The following is a 24,485-nucleotide window of genomic DNA, read 5'->3' on the forward strand; positions in this document are numbered from 1 at the left end:
CGCTTTGTTCGCCCTAAGTGTGACAGGGTATGCTCAGACGTGAGTCCCTTGCTCACTTGGCCACTGGATTCAAGATAGCCTGGCTGATGAGGATTATGAATCCGAAACCGGTCCCAGAATGCTTGTTTCCGGTCCAGGGAAGACATGGCTTGGCAGTTCGGGCTGGACTGTTCCCATGAGGCACATGGTCAGACTGATTTGCATATAGCCATGTCTGAACTGGGGTGGCCGAGTGAGCTAAAGAATGGTGATGGATTAAACCCAGATCAGTTGACTGGGGGTGAGTGTTTGATTTGCTCAAACGCTCCGTCCATCATCCCCTTTTGTTTCGCTTTGTTCGCCCTAAGTGTGGCAGGGTATGCTCAGACGTGAGTCCCTTGCTCACTTGGCCACTGGATTCAAGATAGCCTAGCTGATGAGGATTATGAATCTGAAACCGGTCCCAGGATGCTTGTTTCCGGTCCAGGGAAGACATGGCTTGGCAGTTCGGGCTGGACTGTTCCCATGAGGCACAGGGTCAGACTGATTTGCATATAGCCATGTCTGAACTGGGGTGGCCGAGTGAGCTAAAGAATGGTGATGGATTAAACCCAGATCAGTTGACTGGGGGTGAGTGTTTGATTTGCTCAAACGCTCCGTCCATCATCCCCTTTTGTATCGATAAAGAATACCATGACAGATATTGATATACAAAATTATTGTCAGTCTCGCTAAAAACATGTTGTTCTCTATCATTATTAAGCCCTTGGTCAACAGATCTCAATTTAATAAGCCACTTAGATTCCAATTATCTGAGAGCAGATATTTTGTCTCCTACACAGGGATCATCTTCCACGATGCAAATACCATGAAATCTGATTCGCAATACTTCAGAGGCTTTGTGCAAAGTATTGTAATGCGCTGCCAGTGGATAATTGGTATTGCCATTACGAACGGCTCTAATGTTTTCCTGTATTCGCTCTTTGAGCGGTCTAACGGTACTACCAACATAGATTGAGTTACATTGGCAAATAAAGCAATACACTGTGTATTTGGTATTGCAAATCATAAAATTATGTAACTTATGTACTTGCCCGGTATTGTAACTAAAACTTGTGATCTTATTATCTGCAAATTGACATACACTGCACATCGAGCATTTATGAAAACCAATGGGTTTTGCTGGTAACCATGTCCTTCTTTGTTCTTACATCTATTGCTAATGATTGACTGACTCAGTATGCTCCTCAAAGTTCTACCTCTCCTGTATGTTATCTGAGGCTTGTTTGATATGTATGGATCCAGCTCATGGTCTAACTTCAAAAGATGCCAGTGTCTGTAAATAGTCCTGAACACATTACCGCTCTGTGAATTAAATTGTGTTACGATTGCATTTTTTTTTCTCTCTTTATTCCTTTTCATTTTAGGATTGGATTTTAGGAGTCCTGTACATTTAGTTCTGTTGATTCTAGTTTGGGCTTTGTCTAATGTAGTGCGATCATAACCTCTACTAAGAAAACGTCTTTTGAGGGTGTCTAACTCTTGTTGGAACATACTGTCATTACTGCAATTCCTCCTTAGGCGAGTCATCTCGCCAAAGGGTATTGCACGGATTTGAGAACTAGGAAGGGCACTACTGGCGTGCAACACTGAGTTGCATGCTGTAGTTTTACAATAGAGCTTACACTCCAATACGCCATTCTCGACAAAGAGTGTGATGTCAAGAAAGTGTATATGGCTAGTGTTGTTATTATGTGTAAAGCTTAAATTGTATTGATTCACATTGAGATATTCAATAAACTCATCTAGGATCTTCCTGTCTCCCCCACAAATCATAAGGATGTCGTCAATAAATCTGCCCCAATAGACAATGAGGTTTGTCAAATTGGGTGGACATACTCTCCAAATATGACGTTGCTTGAAAAAACCAATGTATATATTGGCAAACAATGGGGAAAATTTAGCCCCCATAGCTACCCCTGAGTGTTGTCTATACCATGTCCCCGTTGTGCATGAAATATTTGTTGTTGAGTTTCATACGTGTGAGCTCAAGTAGCATCAGTGTATTCGTACAGAGTCGTGTCTCGTTTGGATAAAAAGTAAGTGAGAGCTTCCATCCCTTTCTCAAAAGCAATGCTGGTGTATAGAGCACTCACATCTAAGGTCACAAAGGTGAGCTCATCAGTCCAAACCAGATCTTCTAATTTATTGAGAAGATCTTTACTGTTCTCAATAAAAGCCGGTAAGTGTCACACAGTAGGTTGTAAAAAGATGTCAATGTACTCCGAGATATGCTCGGTCGGTCCCCCCATCCCAGAAATTATGGGTCTGCCCGGAGGAGCTGTTGGATTTTTATGTATCTTGGGAAGAGTATATATATAAGCTGCTCTTGCGGTTGGATTGTACATATACTTGAACTCCATATCGGATAGGAGACCAGCACTCTGCCAGTATCTCAGTGTCTTCTCCATTCGAGTGTTAACTTCCTGCATTATATTCTTTATAATCTTAATGTATGAATCCCTGTCAGATAAGTACTGTTGATTTCTCCCGTGTAGTAGTCCTCATCCATCAACACAATGTTGCCCCCTTTTTCTGCTTCTTTAATAGCTAGATTTGAATATTCAGTCAATTGATACAGGGCTGTTCTTTCTTCCCTAGTTAAGTTATCTTTGACTCTCGGGGTGTACATTGTAATTTGTCCTCTAGTTTGTATAGGTCGTCTGTTACTGCTTTATAAAAACAATTAATCATATTCTCAGGTGGTAACATGGGGGTAAAGGTAGATTTGATTTTCAACCCACTGTCTGTCTGTAAATTGGTTCCTATATCAAGATCTTGTAATATTTAACAAATACTAGGTATGGATATCGTGCTTGGTTTGAGCAGGAGATTGTTCCCTGGCTTGTGCACCCTGGACCACTCTGGGCATATGGGTTCCCTAGATAAGGAGAGCAGCTGTGAGGGGCTTGCCTCCCTGTAGGGTATCAAGAGTTGTTAGAGCTGTTTGGCCTCTTGTAGGGAATGCATTACTCGGCTCTACCCTCCCAGGTGAAGATCAAGGCAAAAGCGTGCCCCCATTGATACTTAATGTCAAGTTCACGCAACTTATCTGTAAGTAGGTTGAAGTCCCTACATCGTCGCAGCGTTACTTGAGCGAAGTCCTAGTGAAGTTGGATAGTGTACCCCTTGTGGGTGAATTCCATCTTACTTCGTGAAGCCTTCAAGATAACTTCTTTCTCAGTGAAAAAAATGTCTTTTGTGAGAATATCTACCACAAGGTCTGGGCGTCTCGGGGTCACGGCAACCCATGAGTTCTGTCTATGGCGGGCGGTGAGGCATCATTGTCACCTCTAATTTTGTGGAGCAGGTCTGATGTGAACGTCATAATATCTGAGCCCTCCGCTCCTCTCGGGACACCTCTGATTCAGTGGTTATTCCTTCTGCTTCGGTTTTTCACATCATCCTTTTTTATCTGAAGTTCAATATGTTGGTCTTCTAATGCTGCCATTCTCTTCCAGAGGTTCTCCTGATCTTCTGTCCGGTTGTCTACTGTGCGCTCCAAGTCATCTACTCGTTCCCCCATTTCTGTGATGTCTCTCTTCAGCTCTTTAAGACAGGTCTTGAATTCAGTTTTGAGAGAGCTGATCTCTGATTTAATTTCTTGGAGGAAGGTGTTCATATAGGTTGGAGGAAGCGGTTCGGCCACCACCTTTGGTAGGGACTCCATGGGAGCAGGAGGGCCGGACTTGAGCTACAGGGAATTAACCGGGTTATCTCTGGTTAGATTTGACGTAGAAACTTTACAAGCTTCGGTGCGCGACATATTCCTGGGAAGGCACCCCTCTCAATGTGCAGTTGGGTCACAGCTGAGACTCACTGCCCTCAGGAGTCTCTGTCTTAGCCGCGGAGCCCCAGAAGGCCAATGACCGGTACAGTTCTTCAGCAAAGTTGGACCCATGGGAACGTCTCGGACAAATGCTACAGTGGCCTCAGTCTCCTCTGAGTAGGCTATGTTATCGTCTAATGCCCAGTGCCTATATTTCAGTTCAGCTCCCATAGTGTGGAAACAGCCCCACCCCCTGCCGAGCTGAGAAGGTGCTCAGGGACTGCAGTGGGTGTTAATAGTGAAGCTGATGCATTTTGTAGCGTAAGCGGTCACACCACAGCTCAGAGTAAAGCTGGGGCAAGACTCACAAGTATTTCTTTCCCTGGCAGTTAGGTAGGGCCCCAGAGCGGTAGGAGTTATACCTTTGAAGTTTACGGTGTGTGAGGCAATAGGCTAGAGAAGTTTAGAAAGAGCCAGGTCTATAAATGGTTTCCTATGACATCTAAAGGGCTACAGAGTGTCAAATCCCGATCTTTTGTGATGTAAAGGGAGCCAGACCACGCCCCAGGGGTAGGAAGAATTGGAGGGGGCAATGCGCACTGTGCGATCTCAGTCGATGCCCCTTATGCCCCAATACGCTATCAGGACCCAACCAGGGACTTCCAACTAGCTAGGGCTCCAGGCAACCAAACCCATCAGTATACCAGGGGCGGTAAGAGACAGATCAGAGGCATGGATGGGAAGTCAATCCCGCTGCACAACTCAACAGCCAATCACCCCTTACCTCTCCAGTGAGTTCAACTCTCTGCCAGGCCTTTCCGATCTCCAGGCGTCCCAGGTCCAGGTCATCCGGGTAAACTCCTCTCAGGGCGCAGACGGCATCCAGTGGTGAACCTCAGCCTCCGTGGAGAAGCCTTCTGCAGTCTCGGGGCTAAGAAATTCCAGCAGACTCAGCCGTGGGGGTGCAGGCTCACACCAGTATACCCCACAAGGGATGGGTGGGCAGCTCTAGGGGGCCAGAGTCCAGTGAGCACCCAGCCCAGGGGCCGGAACCGCACTCAAGCTGGCGGCGACAGCAATGGGAGTCGCAGGCCTAACTTGATGCAGCAGCTGGGAGGGCCGCCTTGCCGCCAGCCAATCCCAATCAGGTCAGTCTCTGTGAGTGCGCAGTCATGCTGCAGGCCCCAGCATATCTCTCAGAGCCGCGCAGACTGCTCCGGGCCCCAATATATGTTCCCCTCTCTCATACAGCTCTGTGTGACCGGGCACTTCCCCTTGGTCAGGTCCACCGCAAGGGCACCGAAACTCCACGTGGCACGTGTCACTCCATGTGCTGCTAAACCACGCCCCGAAGCTGTTTTTTTATGTAGTGTACCAAAATGAGGTCCACTATGTAGAAAGGCCAGATGACTCTTATTGGCTTACAGGGCTTAAATGAATAATACCAAATTCTCACTTGTGTGGGTGTGCAGTTTAGGCTTATCAGAGGGTAGCGTTAAGCATTTGTTGAACACACACAGTCAATAACTAAGACACAAACTCAAGCAGAAACTCAAGATCAATTTAGAAAGATAATGTATCTCTTTATATAATTTTAGACACTAAGATTATTGGAGTCAGGTAAGTACTTTAGATGTTTTCAAATTTTACAGTAAAAAACAGTAGAAAATGACAGCTGTCAGATTTGAGGCATGAGCCTTGAATGCAGTAATGTTATCCTAAGGGAGAAACATTCTCTGCATAGACCCACTTACAGACGACTGGGGCCAAGGTCCAAGGAAGCACCAAGAGTTCAAGTTTACCTGCCCTTGGGGTCTGGGTGCAGCGGTGGTAGCCTTGAACTCTACACACTTAAGTCTATGGGAAAAGAACCTGTAAAAAAGAGGCTGCAAGGAGGGACTGGGGGACCAGTCCTGCAGATCCCAAGGGGGGCTCGGCTCTTGAGGGTCTCAGGACCACAGATGCACTGTTGGTTTACTTGAACCCAGGCTGGAGAACTCGGGTGCAGAGGTGTTTTGTCCCTGCGGTCAGTGAATTAGAGTCTCTCACAGTTCTCAGTGTTCCTGCAGAGGGAAAAGAAACTCAGCAGGGTCACTCTCGTTGTTGAGATGGCTGCTCTCGGAGTCCCTCGATCTGTAGGTACGTTTTGGCAGCGGTGGTGTCACGACTAAACACAAACAAGCCTTGGTGCTTGAATCTGGCTCTGGTTCCTTGGCTATTTGTGCAGATTCCTGGTGTCTCCAAACTTGACAAGGGGATGGATCTGACCCCCTGAAGCACAAAGATCTCTTGCTAGGGTGCTGCTCCCTTAGTGGGCCGGGGTCAGCAGAGCGGTGTACTGGATAGCTGCAGTGGCTCCTCCACTCCAAGGGATATGTTGCTGGGTCAAGGAAGTGCTGGGTAGACCTCCAAGGGTTTGGGGAGGCTGGTTTGGTTCTGGAAGAGTCGGTGTTGGGAGAGCAGCAGTCAGGCAGAGTTTTGTGCCAACGTTGATGCTGGTCCACGGTTCTCACAAATTCTGCTCTTCTTTATCCTTCTTCTTCCTTCAAGCAGACAAATCTGAGTTCCCAGTGTCAGGGGGCCACCTAAATACTAAACGTAGGGCATTAAGGGAAGTGAATCATAGTAGCCAATGGGCTACATACCTCCGGGGTCCTTACATCCCCTATGTGACCACTTCCTGTGGGGAGTGGGCATAACCTTGTCCCAGAGTTCCTAATTTCACCAAAAGAAAGATTGTGGAACCCTTCTTTTATGAAGCACATCAGGTATCCCACCTTAAGGGTGTGAATAGCCTGGTGGTGAAACGAGCCTGCTTGCATAGCTAATTTCCCACTTGCCTTAGTGCCAAATGGGCCTCAGGTTTGGGGGAAGCCGGGGTCCCATATCAAAGGCGCCAGGGGCTTTGAAGTCCCTGGCCTTGATATGCTAAATCACTAGCCATCCTGCTGGAGGAGGTGTGAATACCTTCCTCCGGAGTAGGAATTGTTTCTGGTCACAGAGAGCATGGGCTGTCATGTGCAGGGGATCAGAAACATGTCTGTGATGGCAGGCTGGTTGAGACCAGTTAGCCAACTCACTAGTTAATGGTAGTTTTTTCGGGGGTGGGGGCACCTGTAAGATGCCCTCTGGGTGTATGTCATAATAAATCTAGTACAGGCAATGGTACCAATTTATTTAGACAGGCTGGTTCATACCAAACACCATGGGTTTCAGTAAAGCCATTTTGTAGCTGGGGTACTTGTACTGACCGGTGCTAGTTGGCTTCCCTGTTCACTTGTACCATTTAGTAACTGAACTCAACAGCACAGAGGCATAGCTGCTCAATCAGCTAGGCCTTCCCATGTAATATAATACACCCTGCCTTAGATCTACAAGGCCTGCTGTATGGGTGACTTATATATATTACATGCAGTGACTTTGGCATGACACACAGTGAGTGTGCCATGTCATGTTTTCACTCATGGTTTGCACCATGACACGCAGTCTGCAATGGCAGGCTGAATGCAATTTGTGTGGGAGTCCCTTAGGGTGGCATAATACATGCTGCTACCCTTAGGGACCGTCTTTAGTACTCATGCCCTAGGTACTTACAGGGATGCTAAAGTGTATGCCAATTGTGTTACAATTAGACCACTTTACCTTGTTTTTAGGGATTGAGCACTGGCACAGGGGCCTTGGTTAGCAGGGACCCAGTGCACACCAGTCGAAAAACATCAGTACCATTGGCAAAAAGTGGGGGTGACCATGACAAAAAGGGCCACTTTCCTACACGACCCCCTTCCCCCTCAGATGAAAGGGGATGAGACTAACCTTTCTCAAGAGAGTCTTCATTGTCTGAGTGGAAAAACGTGGAAAGGCCATATGCATTGGCATGGTGATCCAAGGCCTACTCTAGGGGTGGGTTACATATATTACATGCAGTGACTTTAGCATAATACACAGTGAGTGTTGTCACTCATGGTTTGCACCATGACACGCAGGCTTAAATAGCAGGCTGTATGCAATTTTTTAGGGGGTCCCTTAGGCTGGCATAATACATGCTGCAGCTCTTAGGGACCCACTTTAGTACTCATGCCCTAGGTACCTAGGGTACCACTTACCAGACACTTACAGGGGTGATAAAGGGTGTTCCAATTGTGTTACAATTATACCAATTTACCTTGTTTTTAGGGAGAGAGCACTGGCACAGGGGCCTGGTTAGCAAGGACCCAATGCACATCTGTCGAAAAATATCAGTACCAGTAGCAAAAAGTCGGGGGGGGGCATGACATCAAGGGGCACTTTCCTACAGGTGCAATTAGCTCTGGACCCTCTATATTGTTCCACAAGACCTAATAGGGCAATTTTTAGTGTAAGGGATATGGGTCTACTCAGCACTGCCACTAGCATGTGTTCAATCATAGACCAAAATGGTGTGAGAATGGCACAAGACCAGGTTATACAAAGAAAGGTGCTTGCTTCTATAGAACAGCGTGAACACAGCGGGCTGGCAATTTTTTCATTTTCCATAGCCTTCTGGGAGTAAAGTACATCCTGTGTAAGTAGATAAATTGAATTTAGCGAAAGTGGGCTGAAATAGTCAGCACACTAGGGCCTGTTATGACTTACCGCCATTCATCATCAGACCCTTGAAATACTGTTCAGATATCATAGTCCATTATATCATCTGGAAACATTTTGACAACTACACAGTGACCATAATAACCTAACATTTTCCAGGTGCCCTGCATAACCTGCGACATGGTTGGAGATGACTGTTTTTGTTGAAAATTGTTTTTTACATTGTTGTAGTAGATAAATGCTACTAAAAGGTGTTTACTTAAGCCTTTGTGTTGTATTGTGAAACTGGGCTGGTTTATATTGGTTGGGTGTCTATTTTCTTGCTCGTTTAATGTACAAACAAGTATATATTTATTTTTAATCATTCAGAGCTATATATCACTTTTGTGGAATTTGAACACAGTGAAGCTACAATATATACAAAAAGAGTATTTCTAAGAATTGTTTTTCTGATATTTACCACAGTGCGTAAAACATATGTCTCTTCAAATTAAAAATACATATGTCAGTAGAAATATACTATAAAGGTTATTTTCTTAATTTATCAGCGAAAAACCTTTTCGTAAAACGTTAAACACATCAAACGCTTACTAATTGATTTATATTTTTTTCAGTGAAATCTATTGAGTTAAGATTAACAAAAATAGATCACACTGCGATCCACCCACACCTGTTGGATATGAAAATTGGACAAGGGAAGTATGAACTTGGATTTTTCCCAAAGCTGCAGTCTGATGTACTGTCTACTGGGCCAGCCACTAATAAGTGAGTACTCATGATAAACATTTGAAAGTCTTATGTGGTAAACAAAGATTTAAAATGACCCTTTAATTCTTAGTATTTCTTTTTCTTTTTATTTAACCCTACGTCTGACTCCTAATAGTCCCAACTATTGGGGAATCCTTAAAGGGGCCATCCGATAAATAATGCAACAATAGCTCTGAAAGCCCAAACAGGCGTCAACAAACAAAGCAACAATCTAGAATGCCAATTCTTGAAAATTGTGAGAGATGCAGGACTAGGCAAAATTAATTGTGGGTTTTCCTTTACACTGCCCATTTGAGGAACCTGAACCTGTGTGAACATGTGTAGACTCTAAAGGAGGTCTTAGAGGTACCAGTGGACCAAAGTATGTGACTTGAACATTTTTCCAGTTATTATATTTCAGTGTGACCCTGAAGGATTTGGTTATGTTTCTTTTACTGATAGGTTAGCAATTTATCTAGTTTACTTTTTTCTTTCATTTTAGATGTTTGGTGAATGATTTATCTAAGGAACTTCTATTCCAACAACCCTCACTAAGCCTGCCTGTACTACTTCCAAAACCTAAAGCCAGTCAACTTCTAGTCACTCTGCAAATCAGTGAGTGCTCCTAGCAAGGCTGTTTTGAAAAAAGGATCCCATACCCTAAGATTCAGTTGACTTCATTGTCAAACATCAACTCAAAGGCTTGTGATTTAAGTCAAAAACTTGCTGCCTGCCTGCTGCCTGTATTGTCAATAGCTTGGGACCTTAGTCAAGATTAACCGGCTTGCCTATGCAGGACTTTCTGGTACTAAATCTGTTAGGAATATGTCTGCTTGTTAAGCCTGTTAAGTTTTTTTTTGCCAAACACAGTTGTTTACAGAAGACCAACGCCCTTAGCATCTTGAGGGCTGCTGCTTGTGTGTGTGTGAGTTTGCAGGATAAAGCAGTACAGAGGTTCTGAGCACATGTTCTCTTAATACAGAACTAAGGCGGAATATATAATCTACAATTTCTGCACACATTACGGTAGTGATCTGGAAATATATCTAGCTTCAAAATGCAAGGTTATCTATAAATAGGAATCTTAAAAGACCCAAAACTTGACAACTCTTTTTTTAACAAACTGCCCTATGTCATTCTATTCTGAGTTTTTGATTCGTCTTTTGAAAAATGGTATGCATGGTTATAAGAGAAGCATTTTAGAAGTTTAACTATTTTCATCTCCATGACTGAATCAAAGTGAAAATTCAGTTGCTCTTAACAAAGGGTGTTGCTACTGCTGAACAGTTTCTCAGAGAATAGCAATTCTTCAAATAACATTTTGTCCGTGATTATTCTAGTAAAACAAGCAAAGAGTTAAATGTCTTATATTTTATTTTGTTATTTTACTGTAGATGGACAAAAAGAAATGCACCTGCACAGTGGAGGCGGAAAGACAGACAGAAACAGCACACAGAACATTTGCGCCTTGACAATGATCAGCGAGAGGTAACAAAAAAAAAGGATTTTAGTCCTGACATTATTGAAATTTTTATTAGCTAAAACCTAGACTTTGAGCGCTGTGTTGATCCCAGTCAAATTTGATATATGTGCAATCTGAGGTTTTTAAGGTTGTAAATGGCATTTTATGGTCATCCTAAAATTATTAATGCAATGATGCCATATGTAAGTGAGGCCATTCTGCTATAATTGAGGAGGTGCTTTGCTTAACTTATAGATGTTAGAAATTCTTTGCTATGTTGTTAACTTCTTAAACAGGCTCTACATTACTTTAGCACGTTGATGCTTCTGAAACTGCCTCATTACCAGGATTATGAAATAGGAAAAATACCCACTTTGTCTGCTCATACTAGAACAACAATGAAGGCCAAGAGCTGATTAAGAGTTTGGCTGGCAAATGGTCTTTCTGCCATATTGGCAAACCTACAACCTCTGCCAAGGTGATGCTCAACAATCTGCCATAAGTAGTGCTCCCTGCTAGGATTGTTGAGAAGTATCCACCAAAGTGGCTCTATTTGTGAAAACAGGAGTCTCTTTGATGTTTGAAACATTTCAGTGAAAAATCGACTGATGTCCTCCAATTTTAGCAACAATTCTGCCAGTTTATCCCTGCACTTGGACTGTCCCACAGCCCACCCTTCCTACTATTTTACCTAGGTTTTTCGGGACATTAAAATTACCCTCTCCTGAGAGCCTGCTACCATTTCCATGGATGTCTGTCATGGATTTTCATGAGACACAGATGATGACTTTACTTGTTATGCTTCTCCGTTAACAATGCGATTGTAGGAAGCTGGCTCTTTATATAATATACAAAATAGCCAAATACTTACCGCCGCCACCGCCGAGAGTCTGTTGAAGACACCAGCCGCCACCGCCAAGAGTCACTCAGCTCGCAAACACCGCGCCGCCGCTCCGGGGACTACAACACCCGGCATGCCACGCGGCGGCGCACAACAGGTGACGGACAACGCGGGGAAGGACGCGCCAGGAGGCGCAACAAATTCCCCGACACCCCGGCAGAGCGGGGGAGCCAAATACTTACCGCCGCCACCGCCGAGAGTCTGTTGAAGACACCAGCCGCCACCGCCAAGAGTCACTCAGCTCGCAAACACCGCGCCGCCGCTCCGGGGACTACAATACCCGGCAGGCCACGCGGCGGCGCACAACAGGTGACGGACAACGCGGGGAAGGACGCGCCAGGAGGCGCTACAAATTCCCCGACACCCCGGCAGAGCGGGGGAGCCAAATACTTACCGCCGCCACAGCCGAGAGTCTGTTGAAGACACCAGCCGCCACCGGCAAGAGTCACTCAGCTCGCAAACACCGCGCCGCCGCTCCGGGGACTACAACACCCGGCAGGCCACGCGGCGGCGCACAACAGGTGACGGACAACGCGGGGAAGGACGCGCCAGGAGGCGCTACAAATTCCCCGACACCCCGGCAGAGCGGGGGAGCCAAATAATTACCGCCGCCACCGCCGAGAGTCTGATGAAGACACCAGCCGCCACCGCCAAGAGTCACTCAGCTCGCAAACACCGCGCTGCCGCTCCGGGGACTACAACACCCGGCAGGCCACGCGGCGGCGCACAACAGGTGACGGACAACGCGGGGAAGGACGCGCCAGGAGGCGCTACAAATTCCCCGACACCCCGGCAGAGCGGGGGAGCCAAATACTTACCGCCGCCACCGCCGAGAGTCTGTTGAAGACACCAGCCGCCACCGCCAAGAGTCACTCAGCTCGCAAACACCGCGCCGCCGCTCCGGGGACTACAACACCCGGCAGGCCACGCGGCGGCGCACAACAGGTGACGGACAACGCGGGGAAGGACGCGCCAGGAGGCGCTACAAATTCCCCGACACCCCCGCGTCGCGGGACGCCCGGAGCGAAGCCCGGGCAAAGGGCGGGCCCTCTACGGCCCTCATCGGCAGGAGGAGGCAGGGGCAGGGCCCAGAACCCTGCGCAAATACCTAAAGTAAGTGAGATCCCACCACGTGTAACCGTAAGCGTAAAATATACCTCCATAGACTGTCAAGTCAAGTACCTGCCCATAGAGTATTTGAAATAAGCTAATCAACATGTCTAAATCAAAAGTGACTGGTCCCATCAATACCATAGACACTTACATGGTACAAAACGTTGTCCAAATTAATCACGATAGGAGATTATCCTTAGGGTTGAGCCATTCACCCGACTTGCACCTTGATAATACGCTACCACCTACCCCTACACTTGATATCAGCAATGAGGTGTTCCAGACCCATGAGGATATTCCATTGACCCAACTCCTGGTGGTATAGATGAACCAGCCCATGAGAGCACACAAGATCAAGAAATAATCTCCATAGTAGAGGAGGCCCCCGCACCAGTCCCAGCACCGAGAGTAACAAAGGGGGGGGAGAAGAATATGCCCAAACGGGGTGGTCTTCGATCTAGTAAAAAACGCCCCAATGTGTGCTCTGAGAAAAATAGTGTGGAAGATACAAGTGCTCTGATAGAAGGAAAGGCACACATGGATGATGAGCAATTTACTCTTAAATAAAATTGACCATCTGACCGAAGAGGTGAATAGACTAGGGGACCTCTTGCAAAAATCAATAGAGGAGAACATAAAACATTCACTACCAAAAGCACCTACAGTCGAATCCAAATCTACCCATACTGCCTCCAGACAAGAATTATTAGTAGATACTCCCACGACCACTTTGGAGAGCTCTGATCATGGGAGGGGGGGTTAAGAGACTTGGCACAAGAAATAATTAAAGCTAGGAGAGTTGAATGGATCGGGGGTGGTACCAAAAAATTTAAGGGGGATTGTGTGGTGCTGCATTTCACCGATCCAGAAGTTCTGCCAAACATACTAGCCAACATATACCCCCCCCCAGCGCAGAACAACGGAAATTGTGCCACTAACGTTGGACTTTTTCTATACAAAGAAAAGTAACACTTTAAATCCAACCATGTTGAAAACCAAATGGAACCCTGTACTAAGGAAAGCCAAAATCAGTGGAAAAATAAACAATTGGGGAATACCATTGGAAAACAGGTTCTCGTCCCTTTCTGGACTAAGCGAATGTGATTGACTGAAAGAAAGGCCAAGTATAGGAGTGGTTAAGGCTATGGAATCCTATTAAGGAAACTACGGTATTTTAAATAACATAGAATTAAATTGCAGCAAGAGCAAGACATCCATCATCAGGGAAGACACCCTTAGTATAGTTGAGCAAACCTCACTAAATTCCTATACTATTGCAAATGAAGTGGTAACTAATCCTTCACCCCCTCTGTTCTCTCCTAACCAGTGTCCTTTGTTACAAATGAGCATCGCTCAGACAAAAGGTAGCACAAAATTTATCTCCTGGAACATAGCAGGTATCCATCATAAATTGGAGACCCCTGAATGGTGCGAGTTTATTGACACCTATGACATTATCATGATGCAGGAAACCTGGGCAGTGGCACCAGTTTTTCGCCAGGGCTACTTAAATTATCACGTACCTGCGAAAAAGAACACCAAAGGGCGGCCCTCTGGGGGTTTAATCATTTGGGTACGACAATCCTTACAATGCACCATCAAAAAGAGACCCATTAATAATAGTGACCTACTCTCGTTAGTGTTCACTAGGGCCGATGGTCAAAATATGGCATTATATAACATTTATGCCAGGGGAACACAAGGGGGCGTAGCCTCTGACGTGATAGGTGCATTAGATAATGATCTAGAGATCCTACCCGCAAATTACACTATTTGCGTGGAGGGAGATCTGAATACAACATTTGAACCGTTAGGTTGTGAGGATAATGAATTGACCCAAGAGGAAGACACCAAATGGGGTATTCCTCAATTGGATCTGCCACTGGTAAAGAAGTGGACAGAAATAGCTATACAGGTCAAGAGCTTATGCCTGTCCAGAGGTCTGAGGGCAGTAAATGGCCGCACCCTTTCTGACCCTCAGGGTAAACACACCTTTGACAATGTGAGGTCAAGTAGTAGGATAGACTACATTCTTATAGACGTTAGAGAATGGTCTAAAGTGGTAGACATGCAAGTGGTACCGAGATTAGAGAGCAACCATAACCCCTTGTGCTTGCTCATTAACTTGGTACAAGGTGAAAACACAACTAATCAGAAAAAGGGTGTCGCAACATTAGATGTTGTTTCATCCAATAATCTCCGTCACATTAAATGGGCAACACTGATTGATAATCCAGGGGACATGCAGGTCCTAGAGGAAATAGTTAATGCAAAGGTTGCTAGATTACAATCTCTTACCAATGAACTGAATTTTAATCAATTGGTTGAAGAGTCACAGCAAAAGTTCTTTGCTAATATCCAGAAGTTATTCTTCAAAAAACCAAGCAGAAAAAGGGTTCTAGAATACCAATAAAAGGAGCATGGTATGACAACTCGTGTAGAGAAGCGCGTCAGAAACTCAGTATAGCGCTGAGGACAAAAACTGGTGTATTAAAAGCCAGGAATGACTATAGAAAAGCACAAAATAGGGCAAAAAGATTATGGGATGAGAACACATGGCTAGATCTGAAGAAAGCTTGTGCAGCTAAGCAGCAGAAAGAGTTCTGGGCCATACTAAAGTGGGGTAATGGGGGAATAGCAGATTGCCCAAAAAACCATGTAGCGAAGGAGGATTGGGTGGAATTCTTCAAACCACAATACGCAGACAATTTGCCTCCTCCAACTGAATCTCCCCCAGAAAGGGTATTTTATACCCAAGAATTATTTTCATTGAAAGATGCACAAGTGGCAATGGATGGAGTAACCAGAGGAAGGGCGCCAGGTATAGATGGAATACCAGCGGATGTGTTTTTAATGGATAGGTCTAACTGGTGTAAATATTTTGTATGGCTTGCTAATGCTATTGCACAAGGAGCCACAATCCCAGCAACATGGAAGGGCGCGGAGATAATCCCAGTCTTTAAAAAAGGGGATAAGGCTTTACCAAGTAATTACAGGCCCATCAGCCTTATCGATGCTGCACATAAACTGATGGGTAGGATGTTACAAAACAAAATACAAGCCTGGATAGACGATAAGGATATCCTTTCCCCGTATCAAGCAGGCTTCCGCCCCCTAACTAGTTCTGTTGACCAGGTATTCCATTTTTTAACAATGTTCTGGAAAAACGTAACCCTGACAAACGGTCCATTATACGCCGTCTTCGTGGACTTGAAGTCTGCGTTTGACTTAGTACCCCGACAAAAACTTTGGATTGTCTTGAGAGATCTTGGAATAAGCCCAGAAATGTTGACCCTGCTCACGAGACTGCATGAAGGGAACTATGCCCGGATTAGGTGGGGTGCCCAGGGAGATGTCACTGAATCCTTCCCGGTGGAGCTGGGGGTAAGGCAGGGCTGTGTCCTGGCCGCAACCTTATTCTCATTATATATCAATGGCATAGTTGATTTCTTTTATATATATTTTTATTAATTATAACACAAGAATAGAAATACAGATATCAGGCATCATTTGGCGGAACATATCATAACATTGAACGGGAAGAACAGTCTGAGGATACACAACAGTTATAGGCATCTGAAAAACATCGATACAAATTGGAGCTGAGATAAAGCAACACGGTACAGATAGCCTTGGGCAAACACAATCGGATCCTGACCGTCCAGAATACTGAATATGAGACTTCAACCCTAGACACCCAGATATGAGGATAAAATGATCAGGAGAACGTGCCACATTTCTTGTGAAGAAGGGAAAAGGGAAACAGAAAGGTCATAGAACAAAATAAAGGAAAAATAAGAAACCCCCCTCAACCCCCCACCCTGCACCCCTGCGGATGGCTACGACCTAACCCCACTAGCAGCGTGCCTGTCGCCCTCTAAACTAACCCCAGGGAAGGGAAAAGATGGAGGAGGAGAAGAATCGTAAAAAGCAAATACACCCCCGGTCTCCCGTACCCCCCCCCCCGCCAGAAGCCATCACCCCGAGATAGAATCAAACCGACATAAAGCAAATTTACAAACCAATCAGGGGGGTATAGCAAGGCACCACCCAACTCCCTTCACGTTATAGGTACAATCCCGACATTAAGTCAAGCTATTTCACCGAACCCAAGCCCTCAAGATCATCCCTGGCCAGTACGGTACTTCATAAAAGTCTTTTCCAGTCGAACCACCATCTCAATCGAAAATGCAGGACGATCGTCAAAGTTCACTTCGGTGTTGCAGGATCGGCAAATGGAGAGAAAGTCACGAGTTCCACAAAACGAGCGAAGGAAAGTGTCCAGAGATGTCACGTCTGTCCAACAGTCACTGAGGGATTTGTAACAGTACAGAAGACTGTCCATAGCTGAATGAAGCGGCAGCAGGATCGAGCAGGGAACGCTAGCGACAAACACGGGTTCGCCAACTGTGAATTGAGAATCGGAAAAGCACAGTAAATCCAGGTTATGTCCGGGGACCTCGAACTCAGATGTACATTGCATCGCTGGTATCGCAGGTGGGTGAGAGCTTAATGGAGAGTCAGAGACCGGTCCCAGGATACCGTCAACTTGCACGCTCAGTGTCCGGAATACGACCGTGAACTGTGAATGGAGCGCCTCAATGGCGGCCATGACGGCCTGTAGCGATGGCGTACCTTCCGTCCGCCCCATCTCCTCTCGCGAAGAGGCAGAGCTGGATTCGTACCCCGGAGGCCGGCTTCTCCGGGGCAACAGGCCACGCAAATCCAGTGATCACAGTGGGCGCTCCTCGTCTTGTAAGATCGACACCGTCGCCGATAGCGAGGGCCCAGCCCATCAACCCCGGGAGGTCAGCAGGGTCTCCGGGCGTCGGACCCCCAGACACGGCAGCCGGCGCGATCCGCTTTTGTGTTCACGGTGTAGACCGGTCACAATGCCACCATCTGAAAACCAACAGGTTACGAGACACTTGGGGGGACCGGGCTCCGTCCAGGTCCAGCGGCCGTTGTTGATCAACTCCAACCCTGATAGTCTAGAAATCGAGGCCCCGGCTTCCACACGATGTTAGGCCGAGAATGGAAACACGGCGTATCTTCGGAGTCCGATGAGATAAAAACCTCGGGATTACACCTTTAGAAGCAGCAATACTTCATGAACCCGGGAGTCTGGTGCGAATGCAGGATTAAGAACAGGATATACGAGCTACTGGCGGAGGTCAGCGGAGCCGGGAGCTTATGCGGCCATCTTGGCAGCTGGCGTAGCTCCTCCCCCCCGGCATAGTTGATTTCTTGAAACAATCTATGACAGACGCCCCAATATTAGGCGGGGAGCGAGTTCCAGTATTGATGTTTGCTGATGACACCCTGCTGGTCTCGCGGACCCCCAGCGGTTTACAAAAGACACTCAACGCTTTTGGTGACTTCTGCCGGATTCGGGGCTTAGAACTAAATACAACAAAGACTAAGTTCATGAACTTGTGCCCGGTCAAGAAATTCAAGGGGAAAATGTATTTTAATGGATCTGTATTGGAGGAAGTGAATGCTTTTATCTATCTAGGCATTTCATTACAGTCTAACATGAACTGGAAATCCCATATGGACAATGTGGTGCTAAAGTTTAATCAACTGGCAGGTGCAATAGCACTAAAACATAAATCTTCATTTACAAAACCTATTCAGCCAATAATGGAGATTTACAGTATGAAAGTACTGGGAGCCTGTCTGTACGGATCAGAGCCATGGGGCTTTTCGAACTTGAGCTCGCTAGTCGTCGCAGAAAGTAAATTTCTTCGACGAATGATTGGTGTACCCCAGAGCACTCCTTCGATTCCGCTACAATATGACCTCGGGAGGAAAAAGATAGAGGACATGGCTAGACTGCGTCCCCTACTATATTGGAGGTGCGTAAAAACTACTCCCGAACTGAGTCATTATGCAGCTGCCCTTATGGATGTTGTAAGCTCTGATCACTTTCATAAGATACCATGGCTCAAAGAAGTAAGAACCCTGCTCCAAAAACTGCACCTAGATCACTTGTGGACAGCAGTAGATCCACAGGTTTTTCCATCCAAGACATGTTTGAAAAAAATGTATTGGGACATGATATTTAATATGGTATTGATTTCCAACCAACCATCAATGTTGACATCCCAGTTTTTGGATTTTAAACCTACACCTAAATATGAACAGTACTGGGACTTGATTTCTAAACCCCTAGATAGAAAGCTATATTTCCAGTTTAGAATTGGTTCCCTACCCCTTAATGCTTTTACTGTCAAATGGTCCACTGGTAATGTGAATACTTGCTCTTACTGCAAAGTACATGTAGAAGACATCCCACATTTTTTGTTCGCCTGCCCATTACATGCTGCCCCAAGAAGTAGATGGCTAAAACCGGCATGCAGGAACTTGGGGACAAGAAATTACTCAGAGGCACTGAGAATATTAAGATCTAATTGTGTCCCCCATCTTGTTATTGCTGTAGCCAAATTTATGGGGTGGGCCTGGCTAATTCGCACGCGCACTTTAAAACTGTAATTATAATTGTGTATTCTAACTTATGCTTGCAAGGCTTTACGCAGTGACTTGGATTTTATAACGTATGACTTTTTATGAATGGAAATATTCGCCAGCACTATATAACATGTACGGTTTAATTTTGTATTTTATCTTGTTCTTAAATTTTAGAATAGTATTTATTGTGATAAGCTTAGGGAAACATGCTTTTATGACAGTGTTGTCGAATAAAGTATTCAAACTTGAACTTGAATAATATACAAAAAAGAGGTATATTGTGTAGAGAGTCCAGGTATCGCTTGTGAGTGTACAGGGCTTGGTTTCACAATCTCAATGTGCTCCTTTTGTGGTTGCGTGGTCGAGTAGCCTTAGGCATATAACCGAGGAGTGTTAGAGATTTGTTGCTTATACACAGTCAATAAATGATACTCAGATACTCAATAAGGAGATCCACACCAATATGGTAAAATAACACATATTTGTATATTATTTTTGACAGCAAGAACTTTGTTATTGGGTAAGTACTTTTTAAAATAAGAAGTTTTGAAGAAAATACTTGTATTGTCTCTAATGGGGTAATGGTATCCTATGAGGAAAAACATTACTGCATACGGGTACTTATAAGTATGGGGTAAGGTCCAAGGCTGCACCAACAGGTCACCTTGGTAGACTCTGGGGCGACAGGGTGCAGAGATGCTTTTCGGCGTTGAGTGGCCAGTTGGTTTTAATTGAGAACGGTCCTAGGAGAAAGTGGCTGAAACCTGGGACTAGGGGGCCAGTTCAGTGGAGCCCACAGGGGGCTCATTCCTTGAGATGCTCGGGCACATAAGGACACCACCTAACTACTTCTTCTCGGGCTGTGGGGATTGGGTAATGGTGGTTTTAGGTGTCGCGTCTGTGCTGCATGAGACCCTTGCATTGAGGGGGCATGCGCAAAGAGGCTGCAGGCGGTGACTGGAAATCCAGTCTGGGCAAACCCAAGGTGGGGTCTGGAGGGTCTCTTCGCCTCTGGGGGGCACGGGTGCAGTGGTGCTTTCCAGGGTCTGGTTTTTGCGGTCCGGAGTCCTCTTGGTTCTTCTTGGGTCCCTGCAGGGTGCAGGGAAGTAGTTTTGCTACTCCACAGGAGATGCTGGTTGCTCCTTCAAGTGCTGGCTGTCCTCCCATGCTTTTGAAGGCAGAGCAGCTGCAGGACAAGTTATCTTTGGTGCAATTATCGGGGACAGCAGACAGGCTGGCAGGGTTGGTGCCAAGTCAGTTACTGCTTCTTAGTTTTTGCTCTTCGTGGCTCTTCAGTGTCCTTCTCTTGAGGTCATCAGAATCTGCTTTCTAGATTTAGGGGCTGTAAGGGGAGTGAAGGGTGGTAGCCAATGGGCTACATACCCTTGGGGTCACTACACCCCCTATATCACCCCTTCCTCTGGGAAGTGGGCTTAACCCTGTCCCAGAGTTTCTAATTCTGCCATCACCAAGATGGCTGAATTTTCTTAAAGGGGAGCACATCAGGCAGCTAACCTTAGGGGCTTGACTGGCATGGTAGTTCAGTACCCCTTCCTGCATTTCTAATTTTCCGCCTGTCCTGGTGCCAGTATGGGCCCAGGCAGGGGGTTGGCATTTACCCTGGCTGGGGAAGCCCTGGTCACATATCAAAGGTGGCAGAGGATTTTGAAGCCACCTGCCTTGATATGCTGATTACTTATGTAAACAATTTAGGACTCACTGTTTTATTACAAGCTTATGTTCTTTTATAATGCTATCTATATATTTATATGGGAAAAAAACCCTAAACACTATACTTAATGAATAAATAATTGTGTTTTTTTCTAATTCTTTGAGTGTCACTATTGTTATTTCCCTTATCAATTTTTAAGGGCTGTGCTATTTTGAAGTAGTGCTAAATTGTTTACATGAGTGTATTTTCCCTGTCTAGGTTACTTCATAACTAGTTTCTCGGGGGTCCCCTTCTTCTTGCGGTATGCTGATTACTTAGCCATCCTGGCTAAGTGACAATACCTCAGGCCAGAGCAGGCATTGTTTCTGCACTTAGAGAGCACAGGCTGTCACTTGTGGGGGGTCGTAAACCTGTCTGTGGTTGTAGGCTGGTCGACATCTGTCAGCCAGCACAATAGAGGCTGGTAGATTTTTAGGGGCACCTGTAAGGTACCCTCTGGGTGCATGTATTAATAAATATACCCCTGGAAACAGTGTGAGTTTATTAATACGAGGAGTTTGATACCAAATGCCATAGATTTCAATACGGCCATCATGTAGCTGGGGAACTTGTTTTTACCAGTGTACAGCACATGTACTTAAAATCGCTTCCATGTTCACTTGTGATATCTAAGAATTGACTTAGACATCACATGAGCATCTCTGCTCATGCAGATATGTCCACACATGTAGTATAGTGCACCCTGCCTTAGGGCTGTAAAGCCTGCTGTAGGGGTGACTTACCTACACAGGGTTGGAGTAAGAGATGGGCAGGTGGGCTGGGCATTAGTGGCAGAGTGTGTTGAGCAAGGTTGGCGTTGTGACAAGGGTGGGCGGGCTAGTAGGAAAGGTCATATTAACAGTGTGGAAGCGAAGAAGGGGGGACTGCATGTGAGTGGGGCATCAGTAGCGTTGCATGTAGGGAACGTGCAGCATGATCATGACCGAAGGTCGTCATTATCCGTATCCTGTTGGAAGAAGGTGAGTAGGGTGGCTCATGGAGGGGAGATAGATTGCCTGCCCAGGTGGTGTACCTCCTCGTAACAGAGGTCATCTTCCTCCGCTGCTCCCCATTTGCGCATAGCTCTGTGCTATGCGGCCACTGGGGTGAGGGGGCGGGGGGCGTACGGAACAGCGCAAATGAAGCATAAGTGTGCACTTGGCGAGCAAAAATACTAGGGCCGCTAAACAGGGGAGTGTTGTTTCTTACTCTTGAATATGCCTATGGAACAAGCTTCTCAAGTGTAAGTGTCCGGTAGCTCAGTGACCTTCCGCAGGGAGGCATGGACCTAGTGCAAATAAGCTTGAAGGGCAGGACAGGACTAGAGCATGTGGATGAGATCCGCGTTGGAGACTTAGCAGCATGGGCAATCAATCTGTGCTTTGGCAAAATAGCTGACCCTAATCAGCCACGCTAGCTTGACTCCAGTGGCATAGTGAGCACAGGACCCACATCTGGGCGTGCCCGTCCCGTTCGGGGTGACAAATGCAAAAACAACAATCGATGAACAGAATGCTAAGCAATGTTAAACATTCACTCCCAGGACAGAGATCTGGGATTAAATCCATCTTTTATTTGCTCACCATGCCATTCCAGATTGGACCCCGCCACATGCAAATCAGTTGCTGTGCCACTGGATTCAGGCTAGTCTCGCTGATGAGGAGTGATGCCACAAAACCGGTCCCAGGATGCTTGTTTCCGGTCCTGGGAGGACCTTGCCTGGCAGTTCGGGCTGGACTGTTTCCATGGGGATTAGGGTCAAGACTGTTTTACATATGGCTGGGTCCAAACTGGGGTGACATAGTGAGCAAAAGAATGATGGATTTAACCCAAATCTCTTGACCGGGGGTGAGAGTTTGAAAAGTTTCAGCACTCCATCCAACATCTTGTTGTATTTCCTATGTTCTCCCTAAGTGGCCTAGGGAGTGCCCAGTCGTGGGACCCTTCTCGCTGTCCCACAGGATTCAAGCTAGCTTGGCTAATGAGTGGTGATACCCCAAAACTGTTCTCAGAATGCTTGTTTCTAGTCCAGGGAGGACTTGTCTGGCAGTTTGGGCTGGACTGTTCCCATGGGGAGCAGGGTCAAGACTGATTTGCATATGGTTGGGTCCAAACTGGGGTGGCATAGTAAGCAAAAGAACAATGGGTTTAACCCAGATCTCTTGACTAGAGGTGAGTGTTTGAAAAGTTTCAGCACTCTGTCTACCATCTTGTGTTTCCTATGTTCACCCTAAATGGCAAAGGGTATGCCCAGATGTGGGTCCCTTGCTCGCTGTGCCACTGGATTCAAGCTAGCTTGGCTGATGACGGGTGATACCCCAAAATTGGTTCCAGGATGCTTGTTTCTGGCCCAGGGATGACCTGGCTTGGCAGTTCAGGGTGGACTGTTCCCATGGGAGCAGCGTCAAGACTGATTTACCTATGGATGGGTCCAAACTGGGGTGGCATGGTTAGCAAAAGAACGATGGATTTAACCCAGATCTCTTGACTGGGTGTGAGTGTTTGAAATGTTTCAGCACTCCGTCCATCATCTTGTGTTTTCCCAACAAATATTATGCCATTATGGTCCACACTCAGTAAGTGAACTGGCCTAGTTTAAATAACATGCATAACTGCATGGCTCACAACATCAAATTCAAAATGTCAAAAAACCCCAAAAAAACCAAGTTCAGCAACTTTCAAGAAAATCAAAACTGATGTGGCAAAAACGCCTGAATACAACACATTCAATACATTTAATAATAAACAGGACTATTTCAGCTTATCATTCATGCCATTTGGTTGTATGGTGTCCAGTCTTTTTATTCAAAAGAATTCCATTTGCAAACGTTTTTTGGGATTGTTAACCCCAAGCCTGGGTGTTACCACTTCCACTATCTGAAACTGCAAATATGATTTACTGTGACTTGCATCAATCCAATTAGAATTAGGTCTTTCTATTAAATAAAAAATAAAAAAAATCACTCTTTTTTTTGCCACATTCTTGTCATTCCCGCGCACCAGGCTTTCAGCAGCAGCATTTATTATGGTGAGGGGCAGTCTTGTTATGCTTTCTTGGGCAGGATAGACCATTTAAACAGGTGGCCCATCCAGGTTAATGGTTTTTATTTACGGGTGACCACAAGCGGCAAGTGAGGCCATAGCATATGTTGCTTGCATTGTTAGAAATGATTAGGATAGAATAACTTCGGCAAGTGCATGACTGAGTTTACGTGAATCTTCACCTGTGTGCATAATGTTACATTTCTAACTGACACTGCTAAATTGTTAATCGCTACATTTGAATATTTTAGAGGCACACATTTTAACCTGTGCATGTAAGGGCACGCTCTTCACTAGCGCAGCGAATTGTTAATTACTACACTGCCTGTTTTAGGTCCAGAGGCTTTCGCTTATGTTCAGGCACACTCCCCACTGGCGCCTGTTAAATGGTAACCGCTCTGTTTCTAATTTTGAATGTTGATGCTTTTTACTCACGTTCATCTCTTTTAGTCACTAGTTTATCTTTCATGGTGCACGGAAATAGAATGGGAGCATGTTTCTGTTTGGTTTTCGTATGAGCGTACATCTACACTTGTGAAGCCGATGCAAATAGAGTATTAATAATGACATTAACCAACCATTGTACGCAACATTGAGGTTCGGCAATTAATTTTGTTTTGAACCATGTCACGCAGATGTAAATACTGCGGATTAAGCGTTGAATACA

At 45.7% G+C, this 24,485-nt stretch overlaps 1 protein-coding gene across 4 annotated transcripts in view; it reads left to right on the forward strand.

Moving 5' to 3' along the window:
* The window catches only part of DENND5A (DENN domain containing 5A), a 349,938-nt gene that overhangs the window by 129,875 nt on the left and 195,578 nt on the right, over positions 1-24,485 (forward strand). For all 4 annotated transcript variants that reach the window (XM_078680968.1, XM_078680967.1, XM_078680969.1 and 1 more), the window contains 2 exons: positions 8,986-9,136; positions 10,513-10,606. In XM_078680968.1, the coding sequence (XP_078537094.1) occupies positions 8,986-9,136; positions 10,513-10,606 (245 nt within the window). The remainder of the gene's footprint in view (positions 1-8,985; positions 9,137-10,512; positions 10,607-24,485) is intronic.

Source organism: Lissotriton helveticus, chromosome 3_1, assembly GCF_964261635.1.
Source record: "Lissotriton helveticus chromosome 3_1, aLisHel1.1, whole genome shotgun sequence".
Lineage (NCBI taxonomy): Eukaryota > Metazoa > Chordata > Amphibia > Caudata > Salamandridae > Lissotriton > Lissotriton helveticus.